This window comes from Ciona intestinalis, chromosome 1 (genome assembly GCF_000224145.3).
Source record: "Ciona intestinalis chromosome 1, KH, whole genome shotgun sequence".
In the NCBI taxonomy this organism is placed as follows: domain Eukaryota; kingdom Metazoa; phylum Chordata; class Ascidiacea; order Phlebobranchia; family Cionidae; genus Ciona; species Ciona intestinalis.
Window position 1 is genome coordinate 5,594,746 of NC_020166.2, and position 23,927 is coordinate 5,618,672.

The 23,927-nt window shown below is 36.4% G+C and overlaps 2 protein-coding genes across 2 annotated transcripts; one reads left to right on the forward strand and one right to left on the reverse strand.

Moving 5' to 3' along the window:
- Positions 1 to 13,073, forward strand: LOC100178062 (importin-5). Its single transcript, XM_026834026.1, has 25 exons — positions 1 to 127; positions 1,174 to 1,327; positions 1,770 to 1,889; positions 2,124 to 2,226; positions 2,535 to 2,631; positions 2,710 to 2,814; positions 3,308 to 3,430; positions 3,679 to 3,799; positions 4,079 to 4,285; positions 4,710 to 4,834; positions 5,297 to 5,440; positions 5,758 to 5,877; positions 6,214 to 6,345; positions 6,720 to 6,824; positions 7,138 to 7,232; positions 7,595 to 7,760; positions 8,327 to 8,483; positions 8,957 to 9,129; positions 9,551 to 9,694; positions 10,200 to 10,346; positions 10,797 to 10,903; positions 11,316 to 11,428; positions 11,739 to 12,000; positions 12,247 to 12,388; positions 12,511 to 13,073. The coding sequence occupies exons 1-25, from the start codon at positions 53 to 55 to the stop codon at positions 12,604 to 12,606; spliced, it is 3,333 nt and encodes a 1,110-aa protein (XP_026689827.1). The 5' UTR covers positions 1 to 52; the 3' UTR covers positions 12,607 to 13,073.
- Positions 12,905 to 23,927, reverse strand: LOC100186775 (collagen alpha-5(IV) chain). The gene is made up of 36 exons (XM_026833922.1): positions 23,767 to 23,927; positions 23,616 to 23,684; positions 23,303 to 23,351; positions 22,784 to 22,879; positions 21,523 to 21,657; positions 20,767 to 20,928; positions 20,489 to 20,662; positions 20,345 to 20,422; positions 20,180 to 20,287; positions 20,061 to 20,114; positions 19,870 to 19,977; positions 19,660 to 19,767; positions 19,395 to 19,590; positions 18,958 to 19,224; positions 18,667 to 18,875; positions 18,422 to 18,607; positions 18,176 to 18,353; positions 17,915 to 18,115; positions 17,553 to 17,855; positions 17,311 to 17,490; positions 17,134 to 17,241; positions 16,960 to 17,067; positions 16,755 to 16,889; positions 16,433 to 16,675; positions 16,178 to 16,357; positions 16,081 to 16,107; positions 15,809 to 15,925; positions 15,669 to 15,749; positions 15,473 to 15,589; positions 15,229 to 15,390; positions 14,902 to 15,158; positions 14,738 to 14,846; positions 14,322 to 14,513; positions 14,000 to 14,151; positions 13,795 to 13,929; positions 12,905 to 13,732 (listed from the first exon to the last, which is right to left on the reverse strand). The coding sequence occupies exons 2-36, from the start codon at positions 23,648 to 23,650 to the stop codon at positions 13,472 to 13,474; spliced, it is 5,211 nt and encodes a 1,736-aa protein (XP_026689723.1). The 5' UTR covers positions 23,651 to 23,684; positions 23,767 to 23,927; the 3' UTR covers positions 12,905 to 13,471.

Genomic DNA, 23,927 nt, shown 5'->3' on the forward strand with positions numbered 1-23,927 from the left:
CTTTATAGGTTTTAAAATTGGTGTTTGGAATAGGATCTGTCACCTTACAAACATGACCGTTGGTAAATTTCGTGAAATTTTAACTGGAATAAACTCCAGCAATAACGACACGAGAAATGCAGCTGAAGTAAGTTATTCCACGTAAACAGGTCTATTTTCCCATTCGATTAGAGTACACCTATATGTATTCGATGACAGTACACCTATTCAACAAGTATATTCAGTTCTATAATTGAAATTATGCTGACGTTTATTCTTTGCATATTATACTCTTTGCTGGAACATAAATCACTTTGTATTCTGGTCGCAGGTGCCTAGTGAACAATTTGGTTTCCAATTGTTCCTCCGGTATCACATAATTTTTAAACATAAAAAACAATAAATTTAAAAAAAAATGTTTTATCATGGCAATTCGCTTGCCTTGCGCAAGGTTAACGATTCATTAATTCGCAATAGCGATATGTTATTTATAAGACATGGCAGATTATATTCTTGTTTCGCCCCATTTTTTGTGCCAGTGAAAATTAAAAGCTTTAACTACTAGCCCCTAACAAATTGCCTAATCTGTAACAATATAATCAAAAGTAGTAACTCATTCTATAATGTATATAATGATTCTTTGTTTAATTCATGATGATGGCTTTTATGAAAAATATGGTGAAGCCCGCAAAATCCACTCTCTCCCATTTTTTATGTTAATTTTCTGCAGACGCCTAAGTTTTTTTTTTAAGTTATACAGCGCTCATCAGGATAACCTTAGGAATATACCAAAATTTTATTAGCCACCGGGAGCAGCGTACCAATCCGTTTGTCTCTTTGCTATGATAAACCATTGCTAACCAAATGCAAACAGTTTAACAACAAAAATGTGACTTTATAATAGATTGGCTGGCTCTTAATGAAACAGCTAGCCATCAATTATTTTTTGTTTTAAAAATGTTTCTTAGGTTTACTGATACACACCTTTTAACACTAACAACCATTTTTGTTGCCAAAATTTTGCAGTGAGTATCAGGGAGGACTAGGAAATTTATATTTTTAGATCAAAAATTTTACAGTTGACCAGCTATAGTCCTACAGCTTAAACTTATACATACTCTTATATATTGCACATAACCTAACTCTCCACACTAACAAATATATATCTATTATAAAATATAAAATTCCCTCCAGAAAGAATATGAAGAGGTGCCGCTAGTCAACAGATTCATGTTGCTTGTAGAAATACTTTCCACTCAAGAACAATGTTTACAAACCAGCACTCTTGCTGCTATTCTTCTACGTCGCATCATAACTTCTAGTTACAATGAAAGTTTTGGTCAAATGGGTAAAAATATGTTTCTGATATTACGTTTGAGATATAAAATTGTTGTTCACTACTTTTGATCTCTGTACCAGTTTTTATTAGGATTATCACTTATCAGCATAATAATATTTATATATATAAATAACAACAACGCTAACGGCTTAAGTCCCCAAAAATTTATGTATTAAAGAGCAAAATGTATAGCAGTAAGCACTAGCAGGCAGCAGCTAATGTTGTATGTACCAGTAAAACATGTTATGTTTGTTTTGTTTTAGTTGATTGATTGTTATAATATGTAAGATGTAACCTTGATTGAGATAACAAGCAGGAACAAATCTGTTTAAATTATTCAATGGACTAGAATAGATCTTAGTGTTATATGTCTTAATTTTGGTATTAAAAAAAATATTTATAACAGCATGCCCTAGTGTTTGTTAATGTAATAAATTCACTTCTTCACCAGATGCGGATATGCAACCAAAACTAAGAGCTCAAGTAATAGATTGCATTAAACAAGAAACAAACTCTGTACTGAGGAGGAAAAAAGCAGACTGCTTGTCTGAGCTTGCAAGAAAATCCATTGGTATACCTGCCTGGAATTGAATACATATTATATATCAGTGCTATTAATTATTTGCACTCAAAATTGTCAGTTATGTTAATATGTATAATTGTGTTATGAATTTATGACCACATTAAGTAATTTTTACTCGTAGTTACATATCTGTACAAAACAGTATATGATGTTATACTGTAAGTATGCGCTACTGCTATGGTTTTTAATGACTCAACCTGTTAAAACTTAAAATCTCCACAGATGCAAATGGTAATAACCACTGGCCTGAAGTGTTGACGTTTATGTTTGGATGTGTCAACTCAACGGATCCTGGCATGAAAGAAATACCACTACATGTGTTCAGGTGTTTTTAATTAAAGAACCCGCTCATTTTAAAAATAGCAGTTGTTAAGTTAATGTTTGTGTGTTTGTTCTTATGCTCAGTTTTTGTTGGTAAAAGTGACCCAGACACTAAACAGTTAGATCAATGATACAGCAAATGGTTATTTGTTTATAAAAGTAAAGTTTAGCGCTGTGTATATATTATCGTTTAAGAGTAACTCAATTTATAAATGGCATACGTAAAAACAATTCCCCACAAAGTTACATACGTGGTAACTCATAAGTGCTGCTAAGATACAGTTTTAGCAACAAACCTGTTTGATTTTTCAGCCAATTTCCTGGTATTTTTGGAAACCAACAAGACCATTATCAGAACGTTATTCGACAAATGCTGGGACAATGTATGATGGCCAGTGAACAGCCTTCGGTATGTTGTGCAATATTAGTGTATTGTCCATTGTAAAGCCTTATGGGCGGTGTCTCATTAGTTTCATTGTTCCCACAGATCCGTTTTCTTGCAGCGCAAGCAACTATGGCATTCCTTCTTACTAACACAGCTTCTAATCAATTGTTGAGGCATTTTCAAGAACTAATGCCTGCTGTTATACAGGTAAATTAAGCTTGTAGATTTAATTTAAAAGGAGCAATATTATAAATGTATATATATAAGTACATTAAAAGTAACATATCATAAACAACAAACAAGTAGCATATTTAAAGAAAACAAAAGAATGAGATAAGTACCATTAACAACCTATGTAACCTATTTTATGGTTATAAAGTTGTTTTTATAAAATTTAATAATTATATACCATTCAGATTCTGCTGTTGTAGTTACCACATGTAATGTAAAGCTTAAAATTTGCTTCTCTGATAAAGAGTATATTTTACTAACAACCAGCAACAAGCAATGTTTTTACCAGAACCAGAAGAGCATTTTTCAAACATAAACATCACAAAAAAATAGCTTAATCATATTTTTTTAATATTTTTGTTAATTAATATGCTTTCTGTTTTTGTTTTTTTCAAAAAGTTTGTGTAATTATTCATACCGCACATTATGTAATGATTCAGTTGATTCTAAACTTAACTTCAAATTTCAGGCAGCAGAGGACAGCGCATCCGAAGACAAAGATGTTGTTCTCAAAAGCTTGGTTGAGTTATGTGAAGATGCTCCGAAAGTTGTTCGTCCTTTTGTTGAACCTTTACTAACCACTTGCCTTAAGGTAGATATATGGTTTGCCTTCTGCAATGCTGCTTTAACATCACTGGTGATACAATGTTTTTTAATGGCTCTGATTAAAGATTAGATACCGGTATATTTTATAATGCAACCTAAAGTAAAATGGCTTGTTTAAAAATAAAAAAGTGTTAACATATATTGTGCACCCATTTAGCCCATTTTATTGCAAGGCATAAAATATGTTCTTTACCATTCCTAAGTAATAAACTTCTAATTTCTTGTGCAACTTAGGTTCTTGGCAATGCTGAATTGGAAAACAGCATCAGGCAGCTTGCCCTTGAAGCGATTGTGACATTGTCAGAAACTGCGCCGGGCCTTATTCGAAAGCAGAAAGCCATCATACCAATTATAAGTTAGTCAAGTATTGTACTCGATACAGTCATTTTTAATGACACACTTCTTGCTGCACTATTGAATCAGTGTATTATTCTTGTTAAAATCTGACCATTTAGTTGTTTTTAAATTTTGAAACATTTTTCAAGGTTAATAAAATTCTGAAACGTTTTTCAAAAGCCACATTTTCAAAGGCGAGAGAGTAATAGAAAACAGTAGAATGAACTTGCATTTTTTTAATAATCAACCTGTAGCTTTGCTGATCTACCACTAATCTTTATTTTATTTCTCCATCCAGTTCCCCAGATGTTGGCTCTCATGATTGATCTTGATGAGGATGAAGATGCTCTTGCGGAATGGTCAGTCGCTGATGATGCAGAGGATGAGGAGGGCGATGCAAACACTGTTGCGGGAGAAAACGCCATCGACCGGTTTGCTTGTGCTCTCGGAGGAAAGACCATACTGCCCCACATTATGTCCACTGTTCCCCCCATGCTACAAAACGGTAATTATTTAAGATCCTGCATCATGGTAAACAAAGTCGGTATTTATAATAAGTAATATATAATTTTTTGCTTCGATGAACTCTGGCCAACAGGTCTCATAACATGTCATATCACGGCCATAACCTCCACCCATAAAATATAGGATGAAATGATTAGTTTGTTAGGCAAAGTAAAATAACGAAAATGCTACCACTTAAAGTTAAAACTTAAATGTGCAAAACAATTACAAATTACACTATTAATTGTCCCACAATAAGACTTTAATCCCAGGACCCCAGAAGAGCAGTAGAAATCACTAATATGGTAATGAAGTAAATAAAAAGGTAGAGCTAGTTAAAATGATCCACTTTTAAACTCTTATCAAATTTCTCCCTTTGAGTTTCAAACTTAAACCTAAGTTGTTAATCATAACATTCCATCCAGAGGATTGGAGATACCGACATGGAGGTCTGATGGCGATATCTGCTGTTGGGGAAGGTTGCCATAAATACATGGAAGAAATTCTTGAACAAATTGTCAATGCTGTCTTGCCTTACTTAAATGACGCGGTAAAGAATATCAAACTAAAAATAAATAAAAGTCAAAATTATTAAACTCTAGGCGTGCTCATGATAGTAAAAATATTGTCATTAAAAAAAAAAAATTTTTTTTTAAAACAGGTATTATTTTACTTCTACATATTATATAGTCCACTGGACTGACACTTTTAAGGCCAAGGCTCACATCTTTTGCCATGCGCTAAATTTATGAAACTTCAATTTTACATTTTTAATGTCAACAAATGACCAAACGTTTCTATAAATTATTATAATTGGTGAATGTTGAGAACTCTTCCACACACCTGGTCTTTTCTCAAGTCTCACAATTTATGTCTGGTTCTTTTAAATTTTTACCTTGTTAATATAGTTTCAAACAATTTTTCTGTTTGATTTTAGGTAAAAAACGTTTTTTTATCATAATTCTCTACATTTTTTGTGGTAATGTTTATAATCACTACAATTTTTCCACAGCACCCCAGAGTGAGGTATGCAGCTTGTAATGCAACTGGTCAAATGTGCACAGACTTTGCACCAACAATACAAAAGCAATGTCACGCAAGAATAGTTCCTTCACTATGTAATGTGTTAGATGATGTAGCCAACCCTCGAGTACAGGTTTGTATTTGGTTCCGTCCAAACTGAAAATATTCTAAAAACCATTTTAAGTAAAACATTAGGAAAGCCTCTTACAACTAAAACAATGTAATCTTATTTTAAATATTTATAAATTCTTAGGTAAATCTGAAACTTCTTCTCATCCAAAAATAATTACTATATTTATTAACTTACACAAAATAATTATTTCATTTTTTTTCATTTTCTGAAATGTGAAAAATACTTTTAATCTACATAGAAGAGATTGACATAGGATAAACAAAGCATCTAACTCTAAATTCCAACACTGTTTGGTAATAATCTCACTAACTTCCCAGGCACATGCTGGAGCAGCTTTGGTAAACTTTGTAGAGGATTGTCCCAAGTCAATCCTCCTCCTGTATTTAAATCCACTGTGTATGAAACTAGAACAGGTTCTCTCTACACAAATACAAGAAGTAAGTGACATGCGTCAATATATATATTGTTTTTTTTTATTAGTATACCCAGCACTGTGATACAAGGTGTTTTCAGAAACACCACAAATAAGCAGTTTTGGATTTTTTAAAATCTTATTCTTTGTTTGCTCTTTTTAGTTTATCTTGTACAGTGTTGGAAAATAAGTTTCATGTAAAGTTTTCTAAAAACTAAAGTCTTAGCCCTTTGAAACATGACTATTCTTTTAACTGTATGATAATAGAGAATTTACCCAGTCTACATTATACATTTAATAAAAAAAGTGTTTTTTAAAGTTTGCTGACTTAATTTTTAAACAAACTCTACATTCCCCACAGTTGGTGCAAAAAGGTACCAAACTTGTTCTCGAGCAAATCACGACAACCATAGCTGCAGTGGCAGACACAGCAGAAGAGAAATTTATTTTATTCTATGACCGTTTCATGCCTTCACTTAAATACATAATGGCGGTAATTTGGCTTTTTATATTTGTCGGTTTAAATGGTATCAGATACTGTCTGATTAAAAGTCGACCAGGTTAATGTTTAGCCAGCTTAAAGCGTTGTTTTCTTGATAAATCAAAGTCAACAATTCCAAGTCTTTAATTGAAATAATCGAAATATTAAATTTGATTGTGAGAGTTAGGGTCTGAATTATATGCCAAGAACCATTGCTTAAGGTTAACAGGTTTAAAAGTATGTGATAAATTTAAGTTATATAGGTTAAACTTGTGGTTTTAGAATTTTACATTTAAATAAAACCTTAAGGTTACATTTCAAAGACAAAATGGCAAAGACATATTGTTTTTTTTATTTTTTTAAAAAATATTCTTTTCATGCAATAGAATGCAAAAAGCAATGAATTACGAATGCTCCGAGGTAAAACAATCGAATGTATCAGTCTTATTGGACTCGCTGTTGGATCGGAGAAGTTTATGCCAGATGCTGAAGTAAATATATTGTAATCTCATAACTTATATTATAAATGTTTACATTCCTAAACTCAATTTCATGTAACTTAAAAGGTAAACTTAAAATGAAATCAAGCTGTATTTGCTTAATCTAAGTAAGTTTGACTGCGTTTAATACCAATGTTTTGTATATGAATAATTTGTATTGCTAACCCATGCACATATGCCCTTTTAATATTTTCTTGCATTAATTCATGGGTAGTATATGACAAGCATTCTATATCCTATATTATATACAAGTGACAAGCATCTATCTTTTCTATTTTTTATATTTATTACCCACATTATGCAGGAAATCATGCAACAACTGTTAGCCACGCAAGAAAACATTGAGTCGTGGCAAGATGACGATCCACAAATATCTTATATGATCAGTGCATGGACCAGGTTAGACCTACAATATATTTGTTTTTTAAACTTATCAGAAAAATCATTCAACCTATTTTGCTAAAAAAAAAATAGAATTAAAAAAGTAATGATTTTCCAACAAAGATAAGTTAAATGAGATATGATTTTTTACTCAAGCTTTTTTCTTTATCAGAATTTAATTTTTTTATTTTATTTTTTATATTACCACCTTTAAGTAATAAGTTATACAGAAAAATTCAAATAAAACAGTTAAATACAAGGTACCTTATAGGTGGCTGGCAGTACTGGTCTGAAATAGACCATAGCTGCATTGTAACATCTATTTAGTCTGCCATGTGAGGATATATAACTATCATTCATTTCATAAAATGCCTGTTTAGAATTTGCAAACTGCTTGGTCAAAAGTTTGTCCAATATCTTCCCGTGGTGATGGGACCTCTGATGAAGGCTGCATCAATTAAACCTGAAGTTACGATGCTCGACTCTCAGGATGCAGAGGACCTGGATGAGAACGATGGATGGGAGTTCATTAAACTTGGAGGACAGGTGTGGAAAGATAATCCTGATGTCTATTCAGCTTTTGTTGTGTTTTGGGTCAAAATTTGTTTAAGACAAAGGCCAATATATTATTTCACATACTTTTGGTGTTCCGTGGTTAGTATGACAGGTATATTTGCGAATGCTTTTGGTTATTTCTAATATAAATTGTTGCTGTCATACAAAGCAAAGCAATTTATGAACACAATCTTGTTTAGAAATAGACCATGCTTTTAAAATGTTTTTTTTTTTCTTAATATTTTTAATTAACAGCTTAAAATTTGTTCGATATTTTAGCCTAAAATCGATGGTAAGAAAATCTTCGGTATTTTGGATGGGGGAAAACGGGACACCTTTAGCACATAATATTTTAATACCTAGATCGTATTTTAAACAATTAACAACGGTTTATGGAAGTAGTAAAGACACGCTTTATAATTATTTGAATGTTTTTTCGTTTAGTGGCAAATAGGATAAGAAAATAAAATGAAAAGGTGTCCCATCCTCCTCCACTCTCCTATATATACTGCACTCCATAATATTAATAATACCGACATCCTAATTTTCCTCCTCAGCAAAGCTTTGGCATCAAAACTGCTGGTTTGGAAGAGAAATCGACTGCATGTGAGATGTTGGTGTGTTACGCTCGTGAATTGAAGGAAGGATTTGTAGATTATGTGGAGGATGTTGTTAAACTGATGGTTCCACTACTCAAGTTTTACTTTCATGATGATATCCTTCATTTTTTATTATATATATTATAATATATATATATCTATGATTATATATTTATAATTATAATCTATATACTTGATATATACATGTTTTTAAAATTTTAATGGATATAAATCTACCTTGAAATCTGTTTTCATGGCAGGTGAAACAGTGGTGAAATAAAGTTAATGTTTTTTCTAGGAAGGCAGTTTTCAATCATTATTTAATGCATGGTAACAACAGTAGTAGACTACTTAAACGATGTTGTATTTCTCTGGTATAAAAATGACAGAAAATATAAAAAATCTCTTTTAAAGTGCTATCTTAATATCAGTTAGTGACTTATGTATCATTATTTTGGTTATTTCTAATTGTTAGGTATTCGGTAACAGCGAAAAAAAAAACAACTTTCTCCTCAGGAATGACATCCAAACATTGAGTATGCATTAAAATTACAATAAAACAACTTTTTCTTAACATATATTTTTTACGAGTTCGTTCATCTGCAAGCGAGGCACTTCCTTACTTGCTGGAGTGTGCTGCCCTCCGTGGTGAGGAGTACGTTGACCGTATATGGACATATATCGCTCCCCACCTTTTATCTGCAGTGAAAGATGAACCCGACAAAGATGTTTTAACGAGCTCAATGGAGTCACTAGCCAAGGTAGAAGGATATTTAAATCATAATTTTATCAATTCAGGATATTTAAATCTTATTTTCAAGTATTGTATAAACACAAGCATAAAAAATGTTACTTTTTATTACATATTTTTATGTGCAGCTATGAACTACCTTGTTACAGTCATACACCCATACTAAGTTTTCTATGTGATTTAATTTTTGCTTTGTCCGCTTCTTAAAAACGAGATTAGCATATTTAGGACTATATTTTTGTGTGATTAGCTGAAGTTTTAACCAAATAAAATACATTTAACTTCTTTTATATAGTTAATGACTTAGTGATTTGATTTTACAATGTAGGCCTTAAGAGCAAGCCTTCATAAAATGTAACACACAATTTATCCTTCATAAAATGCACTATTTTGTCGTTTCCCCGGATTTACCGTATTTTTATTTCTACCAGTGTATTGAATTACGAGGCAGAGGCTCATTTTCAATGGAGCAGTATCAAGAACTGACACAGATCATTCAAACGATGCTTAATCAACATTTTGATCGAGCAGCAGAACGACAAATGAAGAGAGCTGATGAAGATTATGATGAACAGGTATTTTACTTTTGTTTTTTTTTCATGTCTGTTGCAAATTCTGATAATGTCTGTTATGGTAATAAATGGCATCTGATAAATTAATCCCCTTTTTATGATAACGCTGTTTGATGTAACCTTATTTTAGTTGTTGTGTAATAAAGTCTTCATTTATAATAGCTCAGAATATTAAAAAAAAGAAATAAATGGTAATTTGTTTTAACATATAGCGCTGGTAATGGTAAAAAAACTGTCTTTGGTGTTACAACTATGAAAATGAGCAAATAAGTGTTTTTGTAATTGTGAACTTGTATTTTCCCATAGAAACAAGTGTTTGATATTTTTCTTTAAACTCATGTCCTTTGTCCTTTTGGATTTTGAAAGTCCTGTGCTCTGAGAATGTATTAAAACAGTGGTCAAATGTGGCGTTTCAAGTAGTATGGTCCACAGCTTGCTTTCGCAATTGATACTATATTATGTCATTCTGTTACCTTGCAACATCAAACTAATTCTTCTTCTTTTCCAGATTGAAGAAACCTTACAAGATGAGGATCAAGAAGATGTTTACATTTTATCAAAAGTTGCCGATATTCTTCATTCTTTGTTCGGAGTCCTCCGCGCAGAAGTTCTTCCCCTATTCGATGTTCTTCTTCCTCATTATGCAAAGCTACTCGTGAGTATTTCTGTTCTTTTTATTCATTTTGATAAAGCAGAAAAAAGTGGTATGTTTTTAAGTTACACTCAAATTTTGTAACTAGTGTTTTTATATTTGTTCCAGTTGTAATAGTTTTTCATGTTTGCTTTTGCATCAATGCCACCATACATATTGAATTACACTCTTCAGATTATCTTTAATCTTACATGTAGCAATTGTTGTGCATGTTTCAAAAATATTTAACAAAACAGCAGTTAGAAGGCAATTTGTTTTCCAAATACTCTGCAGTGCCTTTTTCTATCTTTACATGTGTGATGTGTATGTTCACATTTCACACAGACTAAAACATTTTAAAACATCCCACTCTAAATTTCCTGTTTCTTTTATTATCCCCACCAAGTTCTTATCCTAGCATCACCTAAAAGTTGTGTTTTGTGCCATAGTTTCATGTTGTACATGTTTGTTCAGGAAAGTGACCGACCGTGGGCAGACAGACAGTGGTCGCTTTGTGTGTTTGATGACGTCATTGAATATGCGAGTCCTGAGTCAATAAAGTATCAAGATGTCTTTGTGAGGTAAACGGTAACATGTCTGTGGTAACATGGATATGCTTTATTCAATTAGCAACTTTAAAAGTTATTTCACAACATACTAGTTTAAGTAGTTTCCTATTTTATAATCTTCAATGCCACAATATGAGTTATTGGGTTATGTAACTTTGTGGTCTGTTCTGTATAGAGAATAGTTTGAACATTAGTTACTGTCTCGCTGATAGGTTGGAGATATTGGCCTAAAAGTTCAAAGGATCCCCAACACTGGTGGCAGCATATACCCTTAATGTATTTATGTAAATTTATATTTTATACAATACCTTGACAGCTTGACTATTTCATTTGGCCTTATATATTTAATGCATGTAAAAAAAGATAAGTATTGTAGAGACTCGACAATACTTACAACACGACCCTACAATATTTATCTTCACAGGCCTTTAATTACATACATTGAGGATGAATCACCTGAAGTGAGACAAGCAGCAGCTTATGGGGTTGGTGTAATGGCTTCATGTGCTAGTGAAACATACTATGCTGCTATTACAGGTACTAGTTCTGTTGTGTATCTGAATAAATGAAACTTATTTCTCTTTTTTCGGTCACGAATTACGATAATAAAGAATGGTAAAGTTTATAAAAGCCAAAAGACGGCTAGTAACAGTAAACAACATTTGTTAAACACATTTATTGATAAAACAATAAAGAAATGTGTTTTCGATAAAAGGCGTGACCGTTACACTGTACAGACAAAATTAAAGCAAAGTAAGATTTTAACTAGTGATAGTTACACTTAAACATAGGTCTTTTTTTCTGAAATTAAAAAGCAATATTATTTTATTGACCCTCTATAAATTAGAGTCCATACCTCGCTTAAAGAGAGTGATAGAAGGTCCTCATGGAAGAGGAGTTCAGAATCAACCTCTTGCTCATGAGAACCTCGCACCTCTTGAAAACTGCATCTCAGCTGTCGGGAAAATTCTTCGGCACTGTCCAGCTATTCTGGGATCCGAAGCGGCCGTGGCGCAACTTCTGCAGCTATGGTTGTCGTGGTTACCTGTGACTGAAGACAAGGAAGAAGCAGCGCATGTTTATCGCTTTGTATGCGACCTCATAGAGAGGTATGGAATCATTTTTTAATACTTTCCGAAAATAAATTTATAGGTAGTCATGGCATTAAATTTTAATAGAACTTTTTTCCCATCTCAGTAAAATATGTGTAATTTTTAAAATACTTGCATTAGTATTTCTTTGTATTATTTTGATTTTCAAAATATACACATTTTGGAACATTTTATGACCTTTGCTACCTTTCAAATTGCACACTATACCAGCTGTTTCTTTGATCTAATCACAATTTATCGCAGCAACAACCAAGTTGTACTCGGTGAAAATAACAGCAACTTGCCAGCTGTTATTTCTTTGATTGCTGACGCAGTTTATGGAGAAGCATTTGAAGAATGTGCAGACGTTGCAGAGCGTTTAATTGTTGTCTGCAAGCAAATTCAGGTGAGCTGTTTTAATTTTGAGGCGACATTTTATGTTGTAATATGCAAATTAAATGCTTGTAATAATTGCCTTTTTTAATGTTCATTTTTTTTCTCTTAATATAAACCTATTTTCACTACTAGATGTCTGCCACTGAATGTTGGAACAACAGCCTTTCTCAGCTAGATATTCCAAAACTGCAATCGTTGAACAATTTCTTGTCTTCACACGCTTCTTAAAATTACTTAGAAGCAAGTCCTACCCCTCAGCATGTCTTTAGCCCTGCTTTTTCATCTTAAGGTGGAACTAATCTCTACTTTCAGCGCCGTGAGGTGGTCTGGGACACAGACTCTGTATTTTTTACTTGGCCGTTTACTACTTTCTCTATTTCATGTTTCTACTGCCTTAAATGAAACCAATGAAAGAATTGTTTTATGCAAATTTTGCATTGCCCACTTTACTAGGCATTCGCTAACGTTTTTATAACTTAACTGTTGGGTTAAATTTAACATTGACACACTGCAACGACACCACATCTCGTGTAAATCATTTAATTTAACTCGGGCATAGTTGCACACAAAATGAAACAACGGTTTGAGTAAGCATGTGTAGTTATAAACTATTGTACGTTTATAGCATGGGAGGTTGAAAAAACGGGCGGTCAGAAAAATTAACGTTGCCTTTAAAATAAATTATATTCTCCTGACTGACGTGGATTTGCTATCAAGGCACCTGTAGCTGGTTCAGTATTTTTAGGGAAGGAAAGAGATTCGCTATAAAGGTATAAATGATATAACAGTAAAAAATCACGTTATGTACAGAAACAACAAACACTGTAAGTATGCTGTATTGTGCTGAATACTGCCTCATTCAGTTTGAATGATATTAGTTAAAAGCATTGTCCCCTGAAAGTGGTATTGGACAATTGGCAACATACGCACACGATTAAACCAACTCAATGTAAAGTATATGCTGAATGGCGTTAATGGAAAAATGCAATGATTGTTGGCTACAAGGCATATGTGTGAGCAGAATTTGTTCTCGGTTTTGTTTTGAACTGAGTTAGTGTGCTCAAAGAGTTTCCTTGTTCCCAATGGGAGCTCTTTACTGATTCAACCGTGTGCACACTTGGCATCGACTAACCCTTGTTCGTAAGTTTCCAGCTTTCAGCGTTTCCATTTCAGGTGTTCCAAATTGATTTTCCTCAGAAATTGTCGTAAGCCAGAAACTGTACTGGTTGTTGTAAAAGAAGCAGTGACCTCTTGCACCGTTACACTCTATGAAAGGTGTTGCACGGAAGTCTTGTAAGCAAGAACCTGGGCTGGATAGAGACTGACCTCCACCTTCAGCACCAGCCGCTGTATGCTGTTGATCAATTAAATGACAATAAGCTCGATTTGCATCAAAGGAATTCACTCAGTGCTTACCATAGCAAAACTGTAGCCAAGCCAGATTCCTTTCCATCCATCTGGGCAAGGTGGAATTACCATATCTTGACTGTGGACTGCCATAGCAATTGAAGATGATTCACATACTGAGCATCTACTGATGTATTCAGGAACCTATTAAATTTCAAAGTTATTTTAATCAACATACATAGTGTTACAATACACTCTTGAATCAATACATTACCATATCAACAGAAACGGGCATCATAGGAATAGCAGCTGTGGTGGATAACCAATATGACTTATCATTCCTACTTCCATACTTGCACACACTTTGTGTGTTACAGTACATGAATGGCATCGTGTTGAATCGTGGCATGCAAGACCCCGCTTGACCTGTGGTAAAATAAATTGTTCAGTAAAGGAAAACCTATTAGCGTTATTCCAATTTATGCACATATTGTGTTTTAATATGATTTAATGTTATGTTAGCCTGCACTTATAATCATAGAACATTTGTTCTATAAAAATTATACATCAAGCTATTTCTTCATGACCAAACTTACCCAAATCTTGACCGTGAGCCTTTTCACTCCCTTCAAGGTAAAGCAAACTGTAACCTTCCCAAAGTTTAGTCATTCCAGCTGGACACTCCGGTATATAAACAGTTTGACTGTGACGAACAATAAGATGGCCTGGAGGACGAACACGTCCAGCGGGACCAGCTACACCAGATCGACCAGGAGTTCCATCTCGTCCTGTGGACAGTGGATCATTAAAATTTAAATATGATATGTTTTAAGTTTATTAACACATTGAAAAGAAGACCTTCATAATGATAAGAAAAAGCTGTGGAGTAATGCTAAAGCATATTTAAAATGTAATCGGAATCAAATATATGGCTGATGAACCAAGAAGTTAAACTTTTAATAAGTGTATTGTCAAACAAATGTTTTTCACTGTCAACCATATGAGTAAATACCTGGGCTTCCTTTAGGTCCAATAAAGCCACGAGGGCCTGGATTTCCTCTCTGTCCATGTGAACCTGGTATTCCATCACGTCCATCCAAACCACGTTCACCTTGATCACCCTTTACACACAAGTATTAAAAACACTATACACAGCTTGTTGGAATAAATGTTTACCTTAAAACCTTGTAGTCCTGGAAGACCAGTTCTGCCAATCAAACCAGGTGATCCAGGTAAACCAGGTTTTCCAGTGTTTCCTTTTGGTCCAGCAACAAGATCTGTTGGTTCAATAGACCTACCTGGTTCACCTTTGAACCCAGGTTCTCCTACAAGACCTGGAAAACCTGGCCGTCCTGGGTTTCCTGGAAATCCTCTTACACCTTTGTCACCAGAAAACCCATGAGATCCTGGTAATCCAACACTTCCTTTTTGGCCTGGAAACATATTTCAACTTAAAATTTTATCTTTTAAATATACAACGAAAGAATTCTAAAGCACTTTTACCTGAAGGTCCAGTAAGACCAACTAAACCTGCTGGTCCTGTATCTCCTTGAATACCAGGAACACCATCAAGACCATTTTGGCCTGGCAACCCAGGCATTCCCTTAATTCCAGGCAAACCTTGATGCCCAGTAAACCCTTCTTGTCCATCCTTTCCAGGTAAACCTTATTTAAGCAGTCAAATTAATATTAAATTAAAATTCGTTTCTACAATGTTTTTTTTGTATAATTCTTAACATTTTCCTACCTTGTCTGCCAGGGATACCAACTCCTCCAGGTAGACCTGGTTCTCCTTTTGGTCCAGGAAAACCTGGCAAACCTTGTTCACCAACTGGACCAGGTCTTCCAGAAAATCCCGCTGGTCCTGATGTTACAATGTATCAATGTCGTTTCATTGCATTTAAGTAAAGTGGCAAATAATACAAATCGTTGGAAACACCAACCTGGGTTGCCTCTCTTCCCCTTAAGCCCAATGGGACCTGATTCACCAGGTAAACCGGATAAACCAGTTTCTCCTTTAACACCTTTAAAGAGCACGGTAATTAAAGTTTTTGTTTAAAACTAAAACCTATGAGATTCTTACCTGTAATTCCAGTTGCACCTGGTGGACCCGCAACATTAGATACACCTGGTTTTCCCTTTTCTCCTCTCCTTCCAGGTCGACCATCCAAACCATCAAATCCAGGTGCTCCATCCTCCCCTATTTAAATGTTTATTTAAACAACTGTTTCCAACAAACGTAGTAAAACTCTTATTGGTCCCTTAACTTTACCTATTAATTCCTGCGTCTTCCTTTTTTACCTGGTTCACCATTCAAACCATCTCGTCCATCCAAACCAGGCAAACCACGACCACCTTTCATTCCCACCAACCCTGGGTAACCTGTCGAACAATATTCCATTACTTTTGCCCTTATTTTTCTTATAGTATACCCAACACTTAGGCATTTTACCTTTTGGTCCTGATTGTCCAATGGCACCTCTTTCACCCTTTTGACCAGATGGTCCATCTAATCCACTTAGTCCAGGCAAACCTCTTCTGCCTTGCATTCCCTTGGGTCCATTTTCTCCATGTAACCCAGGACTTCCCTCCCTACCAGGTAGGCCAGGTTGACCTGCTTCACCCAACATACCTAAAAAGCAACATAATATTTGGTAAATTCAAATAAGAGGGAAAAATTATGCGGTATTTCTTCACAACAATCTACCTTTCTGTCCCTTAAAACCCGAAGGTCCTGGCAAACCAGTTCTGCCAGTTTCGCCAATGGGACCAGGTCTACCAACAACACCCGGTAGTCCAATACGTCCTCTTGCTCCTTTTGCCCCTTTTTCTCCTTCCACTCCAGGTAAACCATTCCGCCCGTATTCTCCTGGTATTCCAGAAACACCAGTGGAACCCTTAATACCTTGGTTTCCCCTGTTTCCTTTGGGTCCATCAGGTCCAGGAAGACCTACAAATAAATTAAAGATTAGATTAATGGTACCACATCAACAATCGTTGAGCCACATATGCATTTAATCATATTTTACCTTGCTGTCCAGGTTCTCCTACTGGCCCAGTGTCACCCTTCTCACCAGTTTGTCCTCTGACATCGACCAAACCACCCGGAGGTAGTGAACCTTTTTCACCTTTAAATCCTTGAGGACCAGTCGCTCCCTGTTTACCTGAAACAAACCACAAACATTAAATCAACTATTCAGCACCAAGTCATCAATCCCTTAAAGCAAAACCCACCTGGAGCTCCCTTTTTGCCATAAAGTCCTGACATACCATCAAGACCAGGTAAGCCATCTATGCCATCGCTTCCCTTTGGTCCAGTTCTACCATTGGCACCTCGAGGTCCTGCAACGCCATATTGAATTATCGTTTATTCTAAAAACTTATTTTTGGAAGTAATGTAAAACATACCAGGTGGACCGGGAGTTCCAGGAAGACCATCTGCTCCAGCAGGACCGGGTTTACCAGTTTCACCAGGCAAACCAGTTGACCCCTTGTCACCTTTAAGACCAGTTTCACCTGTGTCAAAATAACAGAATTAAAGGATTGAATTGACATTAAAGGTGTTTATATGATCCGATAAATTACCATCTCTTCCAGCAAATCCAATTGATCCCTTTGGTCCCCTTAGTTTACCACTTGATGGTAAACCTGGTGGTCCTCTATTACCTTTAATCCCAGGTTTACCTGGTGGACCAGTAACACCACTTGGTCCTTCTGGTCCAGGTGGACCTCTCCTTCCAACAAGTGCTGATTCACCCTTTTCACCTGGAATGACCATGATGTGATTATATATCAATAGGAAACTATGTATTAGTTGATGAATATACCTGGTGAACCATCTTTTCCAGGCAAACCCTCTAAACCTGGAGTTCCCTCTAAACCAGGTAATCCAGGAGGACCAGGCAGGCCAACTAATCCTGGGAATCCTTGGCTTCCAGACTCTCCCTTAGCTCCCGGTTCTCCTACTTCACCTTTCTGGCCAGCAGGGCCAGCAGGACCAGGGTATGAAACACCATCTTTACCTTTTTCACCCTTCATACCATTGCCTCCTCGTATACCAGTGACACCACGTTCACCAGATAAACCAGGTACCCCTGGCAAGCCAGATTCGCCTTGTGGTCCTCTTAGACCTACGAAATACAAAAAGTTATTATTTTATTTACCAAAATACAATAATTAAACAACTTACCTTGTTCTCCTGGCACTCCAGGTAATCCAGGTTCACCAGTGTCACCTCTCTCTCCATCATCCCCGGTGACACCTTCAACCCCAGTTTTTCCTTGTTCTCCTTTTGTACCTTTCAGCCCAGGAAATCCAACTCTACCCGGTGATCCTGTCTCTCCTTTTTCTCCTTTAGGAGCAACTCCTCCTAGTGACTCACCAGGTTCTCCTATAAAAAAAAAGAATTTGCTATAACTCAATTTTTCTAGCTTTAAAGCTCGCTTCTAACCTTTTGATCCAGGAAAACCCTGTGGTCCTGTGAATCCTTCATCTCCTTTTTCTCCTTTGAAGCCAATTTGACCAGGCAAACCAAACGCATCTTGTCCAGCTCTCCCTTCTCTACCTTTAAGTCCTTGGAAACCTTTTAAACCCGGTAGACCTGGCAAACCTTGCGGTCCAACTTCACCCTTTAAACAATAAAAAATATTTTTAAAACCACAGAATACAATTCATACCACACTAGGTTACAACCTACCTTTTCTCCATGTGCTCCTCTTCTACCAGATCTGCCATCTTGACCAGGAATTCCAGCAATCCCTGGTTCACCTTGACCACCAGGCAAACCTGGTTCACCTGGTTCTCCTTTAACATCTCCGACCAAAGTTGCTGGTTCACCTTTTTGACCTGGTGGACCTATCTCACCAGTTCTTCCTTTTTGGCCCTAATTGAACACCGTTTAATGGATATGCATGTCTTATGTAAAAACATCAATTTTCTTACATCAAATCCTCTTGGTCCGTTTTCACCAGATTCTCCTGGTTCACCAGGCTCACCCAGCTGGCCACTGATGCCAGGTAACCCTGATAGTCCAGGCAGACCATTTTGGCCAGGAGGTCCAGGACTTCCTTTTTCCCCTACTGCATCTTGACACGCACATTCACCCCCTTTCTCTCCTTTTTCTCCAGGGCCACCATCCCTACCAGCAACACCTGTACGTTAAATTGTTCATCAATAAAGCTCATACCACTTAGCACTGTCAAGAAATTTTTTATCTGAACATATTTCCTTTACCTTTGAGACCCTTTAAACCACGTACACCGGGTATTCCTGTTGGACCTTGTGGACCAACCATATGATCTCCATCTGGTGTGATAATTTGACCAGGTGCACCAGCTACACCTCTCGCACCAGGCTGTCCAGGTTCACCCCGTAATCCGGGCGGGCCATCTCTTCCATTCAGTCCAGGAATGGATTCACCAGAAATTCCTGGAAATCCTCTTGGCCCTTCTTCACCAGGTAAACCTGGGACACCATCCTGACCATGTTTACCATTACGACCTAAAAATCATACAATTCAGTTAAAGTTAAATGTATACACAATTTCTTTATGAGGTCATACACAAATATACTGTGAGTTGGCCCATTACCACATGTGTACAAAACAAATACTGTTTAAAAGTTAGATATTATTCATTTTAAAGTAAGGAAAAAATGGTAGTTTTAACTACCTTTCTGTCCTGGTTCTCCTTTTTCACCAACACCAGGCACACCAGGGTTACCAGGCAGACCTATCTGACCAGGTAGACCATCTTCACCAGGTGGTCCATCAAAACCATTTATTCCTGGCTGACCATGTGGTCCTGCTGTACCTGGTTTACCAACATTTCCTGGTGACCCGGGAGAACCAATAGGTCCTTGTAGGCCCTAAAAATCATAAATTTTTATTTGACAAAATGACACTGACAGTTCATTACAGACTTTATCATTTTTTACCTGTAATCCAGGAAGACCTGCTGCTCCTACTGGACCTTGCTCTCCTTGCTCCCCTTTCATACCGGGAGCTCCATCAATTCCACTTCTTCCAGGCATCCCACGTTCTCCCTAAGAAAACCAGGTAAATTAGCTTTATACATATTTTAAATGAATGAATAGTTTCATTAAATGGTTTCATTCATTCATACTTTGACTATTTATATGTTGTACCTGTCTGCCATCATAACCCGGTACTCCGGCTGCACCAGTGGGTCCTCGTCCTCCAGCCAATCCACGAACGCCCTTCTCTCCCTTTTCACCAAATCTTCCTCTTTCTCCCTAGATGATTAATTTTAAAAACATAATCATTCTCATTTCCATTTTTTAAATAAAAATTCTCTTCTTGAGCAGATAGAACTTACTTCAAATCCTGGGTAACCAGGTTCTCCTTGCATGCCGACATTACCCTTCATTCCCTGTAATTTCATACATGGTTATAAATACATATATATTAAGTAGGCTAACTATTATTTAAACTTACCTTTGACCCATTATTTCCTGGTGGTCCAGGAATTGGTGTAAACAAACTGTCAGGAGGGCCAGTCAAAAATCCAGGGCTACCAGGTAATCCTGGAGGGCCAGGTTCACCCTGTAAAAAAATGAAACTTGAGTTAAAAGTTTAAACCGATTTTTATTTTAGTTTTACCTTTTCACCACTCTCTCCCTGGTAACCAATTCCTTTATGGCCTTGAGGACCTGTTCGACCTTTACTTCCTGGCCTTCCCTTTAAAGAGAAGTTTGGTTTAGGTATAGCGCTTTTCATACCCTATAAAAACATAGTTTTACTTACAGGTGGACCTGGTTTGCCAGGGTAACCTTTGGGACCCAAGGGACCAGTGGTACCAGGTCTTCCAGAAGGTCCTTTTGGTCCAGTGTGGCCACGTTCACCTCTTGCACCTTTAGTAAGGTCCTCAACATTCACATAAGCAGGTTCTCCCTTTGCACCTTTCATTCCATCAGGACCCTGTAAAGACATCATATGAAATGCAACTATGCCAATTAGGACAAAATATTGCTGTCAAAGCAATCAGGCATGTTAAGAAAATTTTTATTTTGTTCATGTCTTACCGGTAATCCATCTAAGCCATTGTATCCAGGAGGTCCTGCAGGTCCCATGTCACCCATGGTTCCATTGCACCCATCTTTACCGGGGTATCCTCTGGGACCAGACTCTCCAGGGTGTCCAGGAACTCCGTTGATCCCTGAATATCCAGGCACGCCAATAGTCCCCTAAAATAACCAGTTACTGCTTAACTTGTCATTAAATTGACAGTCAATTGCTGTACCAGTCGGTTAAGTTTATTGCCTGGTCTGTGCGACTCGTCTGCGCAATTCATTGAATTACGATTTTAAAACAGGGTTTCGAATTGCTGTGCTGACAGTTAAGTAGGTCACATTTTAAAGCCTATCGTCAATGCAAAGGAGAATACACGTTAGCGGTCTTATGAAAAACTCATTTACACAGTGGGCTTAGTCAAACTAGAGCACAAGGTTAGAAAGGAGTGGTTCTTAAAATAACCACGCGCATCAAGACAGATTGACAGTGGATAAACTATTTGCTTGTTCAGATGTTTTCCTAACCAACTTCTCCGCCGAATGATTCTGCTTTATGCCGATCAACGAATACCTTTTTGTATTAATATGATCGCTGGTGTTTTTATTAACAATTTCACTCAGACTAGTCTCCACGGTCAGATTTTTTTCCAAATTTAAAACCTCTACTGCTAATTAACCAACTAAAAACTTTTTGGCTTGTAAGGTATATAAACCTTAAAATATTTGTTCCAAATATAGTGGTATTTACACATTAAACTTTTAGCTTACCCTGTCTCCTTTCTCTCCAGCTTTCCCAGGTCTGCCAGGAAGACCACCATATCCTTTCGGGCCCATGACTCCTTCAGGACCCGGGAAACCAATCTCTCCTTGCAGACCGGTCGGTCCTTGAGCACCAGGGGGTCCCTGGAACGAAATAGTTCAATTGGCATGTGGTAAGACTAAACGCATTAACGTAAAAAAACGACCTTGACAAAAATCGGATTGTCAGCAAAACGTTTTTTATATTTTAAACTATCCTTATTTTACAAAAACAAAACAAAAATGGATTAAATGTTTGTGTTTGTATTCAGTGACCCGCTAAGAAATATCAAAGCACAGTCCTTCGTTACATTATACTTAAGTAAGCCATAATTCTTCTCGGTTTGTTTGACGACATAATAAGGCGCCTGTTCTTTCATCCCATATGTAGGAAAGTGGGCCATGGTAAATATAAGGGTCACAAATTCGGCCACCCGACGACCCTTTTCATTACGAATTTGACAATTGGACAATTTCCACCGCGGTTTTTCTTTGAAAATTACCTCACATTATCAAGCGAGAGAAAAAACTATAGTAGCCACTGCACTGATATAATTGAAACCGAATTCAAAACAGCCGTTAACGAGTTCCGAATTATTACGTTTCCCTACATAAACACAGTTCTCTATTAGAAGTTTGACATAGTGCAGATACCCCCATGTTATTATTTCAAAACGTAAACCCGGTGTGAGATAGCCAAGTTGTTAATCAAAAAATCAAAATCCCTCCATAGAGTCTGATACACAAACGTATTTTGTAAAATTTAGTGAATACACACCAAATGTAACTCATAAACGTCAACTCTCAGACGCAGAAGTATATTTTCTACGGAAACCCGGCCTAAATGATAAAGTAGACCGGCTGCTGCTGGGCATTTAAGCTAACTTTGTGCTCAATCTATCAGAGAGGTGACTATGGGATATTTATGTTTCTGGTAAGCTCTCGTTCGTCCTACTGCGTGATAAATTCGCGCAAAACCGCGGTTGTAATACATCAGAAATGAACCGCGTTTCAAAGACGAGATATTCCTATATTAAGGCCGGTGTTTCAACTAAAATTATCGCTAACCAGTTAAAAACGCCTTTCTCGAATTTGCGTCTTTTTTGTTGTATCAGTTCAGCAACCTTAATTCGCGTTTGAGTGTTATCTTAATACGGAATTTGATGTTTAAAGACAAATAAACGGTTGATCCAGGTGGCTTTACATTTTAAAGATTAAACAGGGCACTTACCCGGCGGCCTTTCTCTGAAACGCAGAATCCGCATTTCCCCAACTTTGAACAATCGCGACCACCACAAGGACCTTTCAGCTTCTTGATAGATCGCTCCTGGAAATTGCGGTCATAAAATGTACGCGTCAGGTTGCGGTCATAATATATACGACTTCGTGGTCATAAAATAATAGTTTCAAATGCTTTTGCACTGTGTACACCTAAATGGCTGGGAATTAGAAGCAAAGCGCATTGACCTTTATTTTACGAGTATGCATCAATAGTTATGGAAGTGAATTCTTAAACTACAAAATGGAATGTGAATAAAATCTTAACTGCTTTGTGTACAGCAAGCTACAAAATGTGCGAAACTTCGCACCATTTTAACTTGCGGTAACCTTAATTTTGTTTGATAATAACAACACCACGGTTTAAACAAACGTCACTCTTGTTTTGACAAACTGATTTAATAAGTATGTGACAACCGTTTTGCCCCCGCACAATGGCGAAGAAACTCGTTGCTAGTAACCCGGTACTTACTGCGTTGATTTCCAGACTCAGTGAAACGAACAACACGAACAGCAGCCATCTGAAAATAATTTATTACCATTTAGAAAGTTACTTTCGTCCCAATAACTAAGTATTAAAAGTGACGTCACTGTTTCCGGTTACGGAATTTCGTAAACGGCTGAGACGCACTAACTAAATGCCATATTAATACTACTTAACACATTTATGATATCATTTGTATACTATTAATAAATTTGAGGCCAATATAAAGAATTTTACCGTATTCGACGTTATATTTTGTTTAGTGTTTAAGCATATTTATTTGAGTGGTCGAAGTACTTACGTGTATCTATTCGGTAAATGAACAAATTGCGCCATATTGTCTCTTCTTTTTGACGTAACTGGCCGAATTCTAAAAAAACATAGTTTTACAATTGCTGTTACTGATTTTTACCGCTTTAGAGAACAGAGTATCGACATCGAAAAATTCTTACTGGCACTACGGAGATCTCGCCGTCAAAGAGCCGCCAAGCTTCCGCAGACGACCCGATGTAAACTGCTCCCCGCTTCCTGTCTGTGGTATAATATCCTACACCCTGCTATCACAGTAAGTTCATACACCTAGATGTAAAAATGCATGGCCCTATGAAACCTA

Bases quoted from the DNA above. Each gene is read 5' to 3' on its own strand.
- LOC100178062 (XM_026834026.1), top strand. From the start codon at position 53: ATGACCGTTGGTAAATTTCGTGAAATTTTAACTGGAATAAACTCCAGC. The intron at 10,904-11,315 runs GTAAACGGTAAC...TTATCTTCACAG, and splicing joins TATCAAGATGTCTTTGTGAG to GCCTTTAATTACATACATTG. The intron at 11,429-11,738 runs GTACTAGTTCTG...TCTATAAATTAG, and splicing joins ATACTATGCTGCTATTACAG to AGTCCATACCTCGCTTAAAG.
- LOC100186775 (XM_026833922.1), bottom strand. From the start codon at position 23,650: ATGGCGCAATTTGTTCATTTACCGAATAGATACAC. The intron at 20,115-20,179 runs GTAAGTTTAAAT...ATGAAATTACAG, and splicing joins CAGGAAATAATGGGTCAAAG to GGAATGAAGGGTAATGTCGG. The intron at 14,847-14,901 runs GTAAACATTTAT...TTGTGTGTAAAG, and splicing joins CAGGACTACAAGGTTTTAAG to GGTGATCAAGGTGAACGTGG.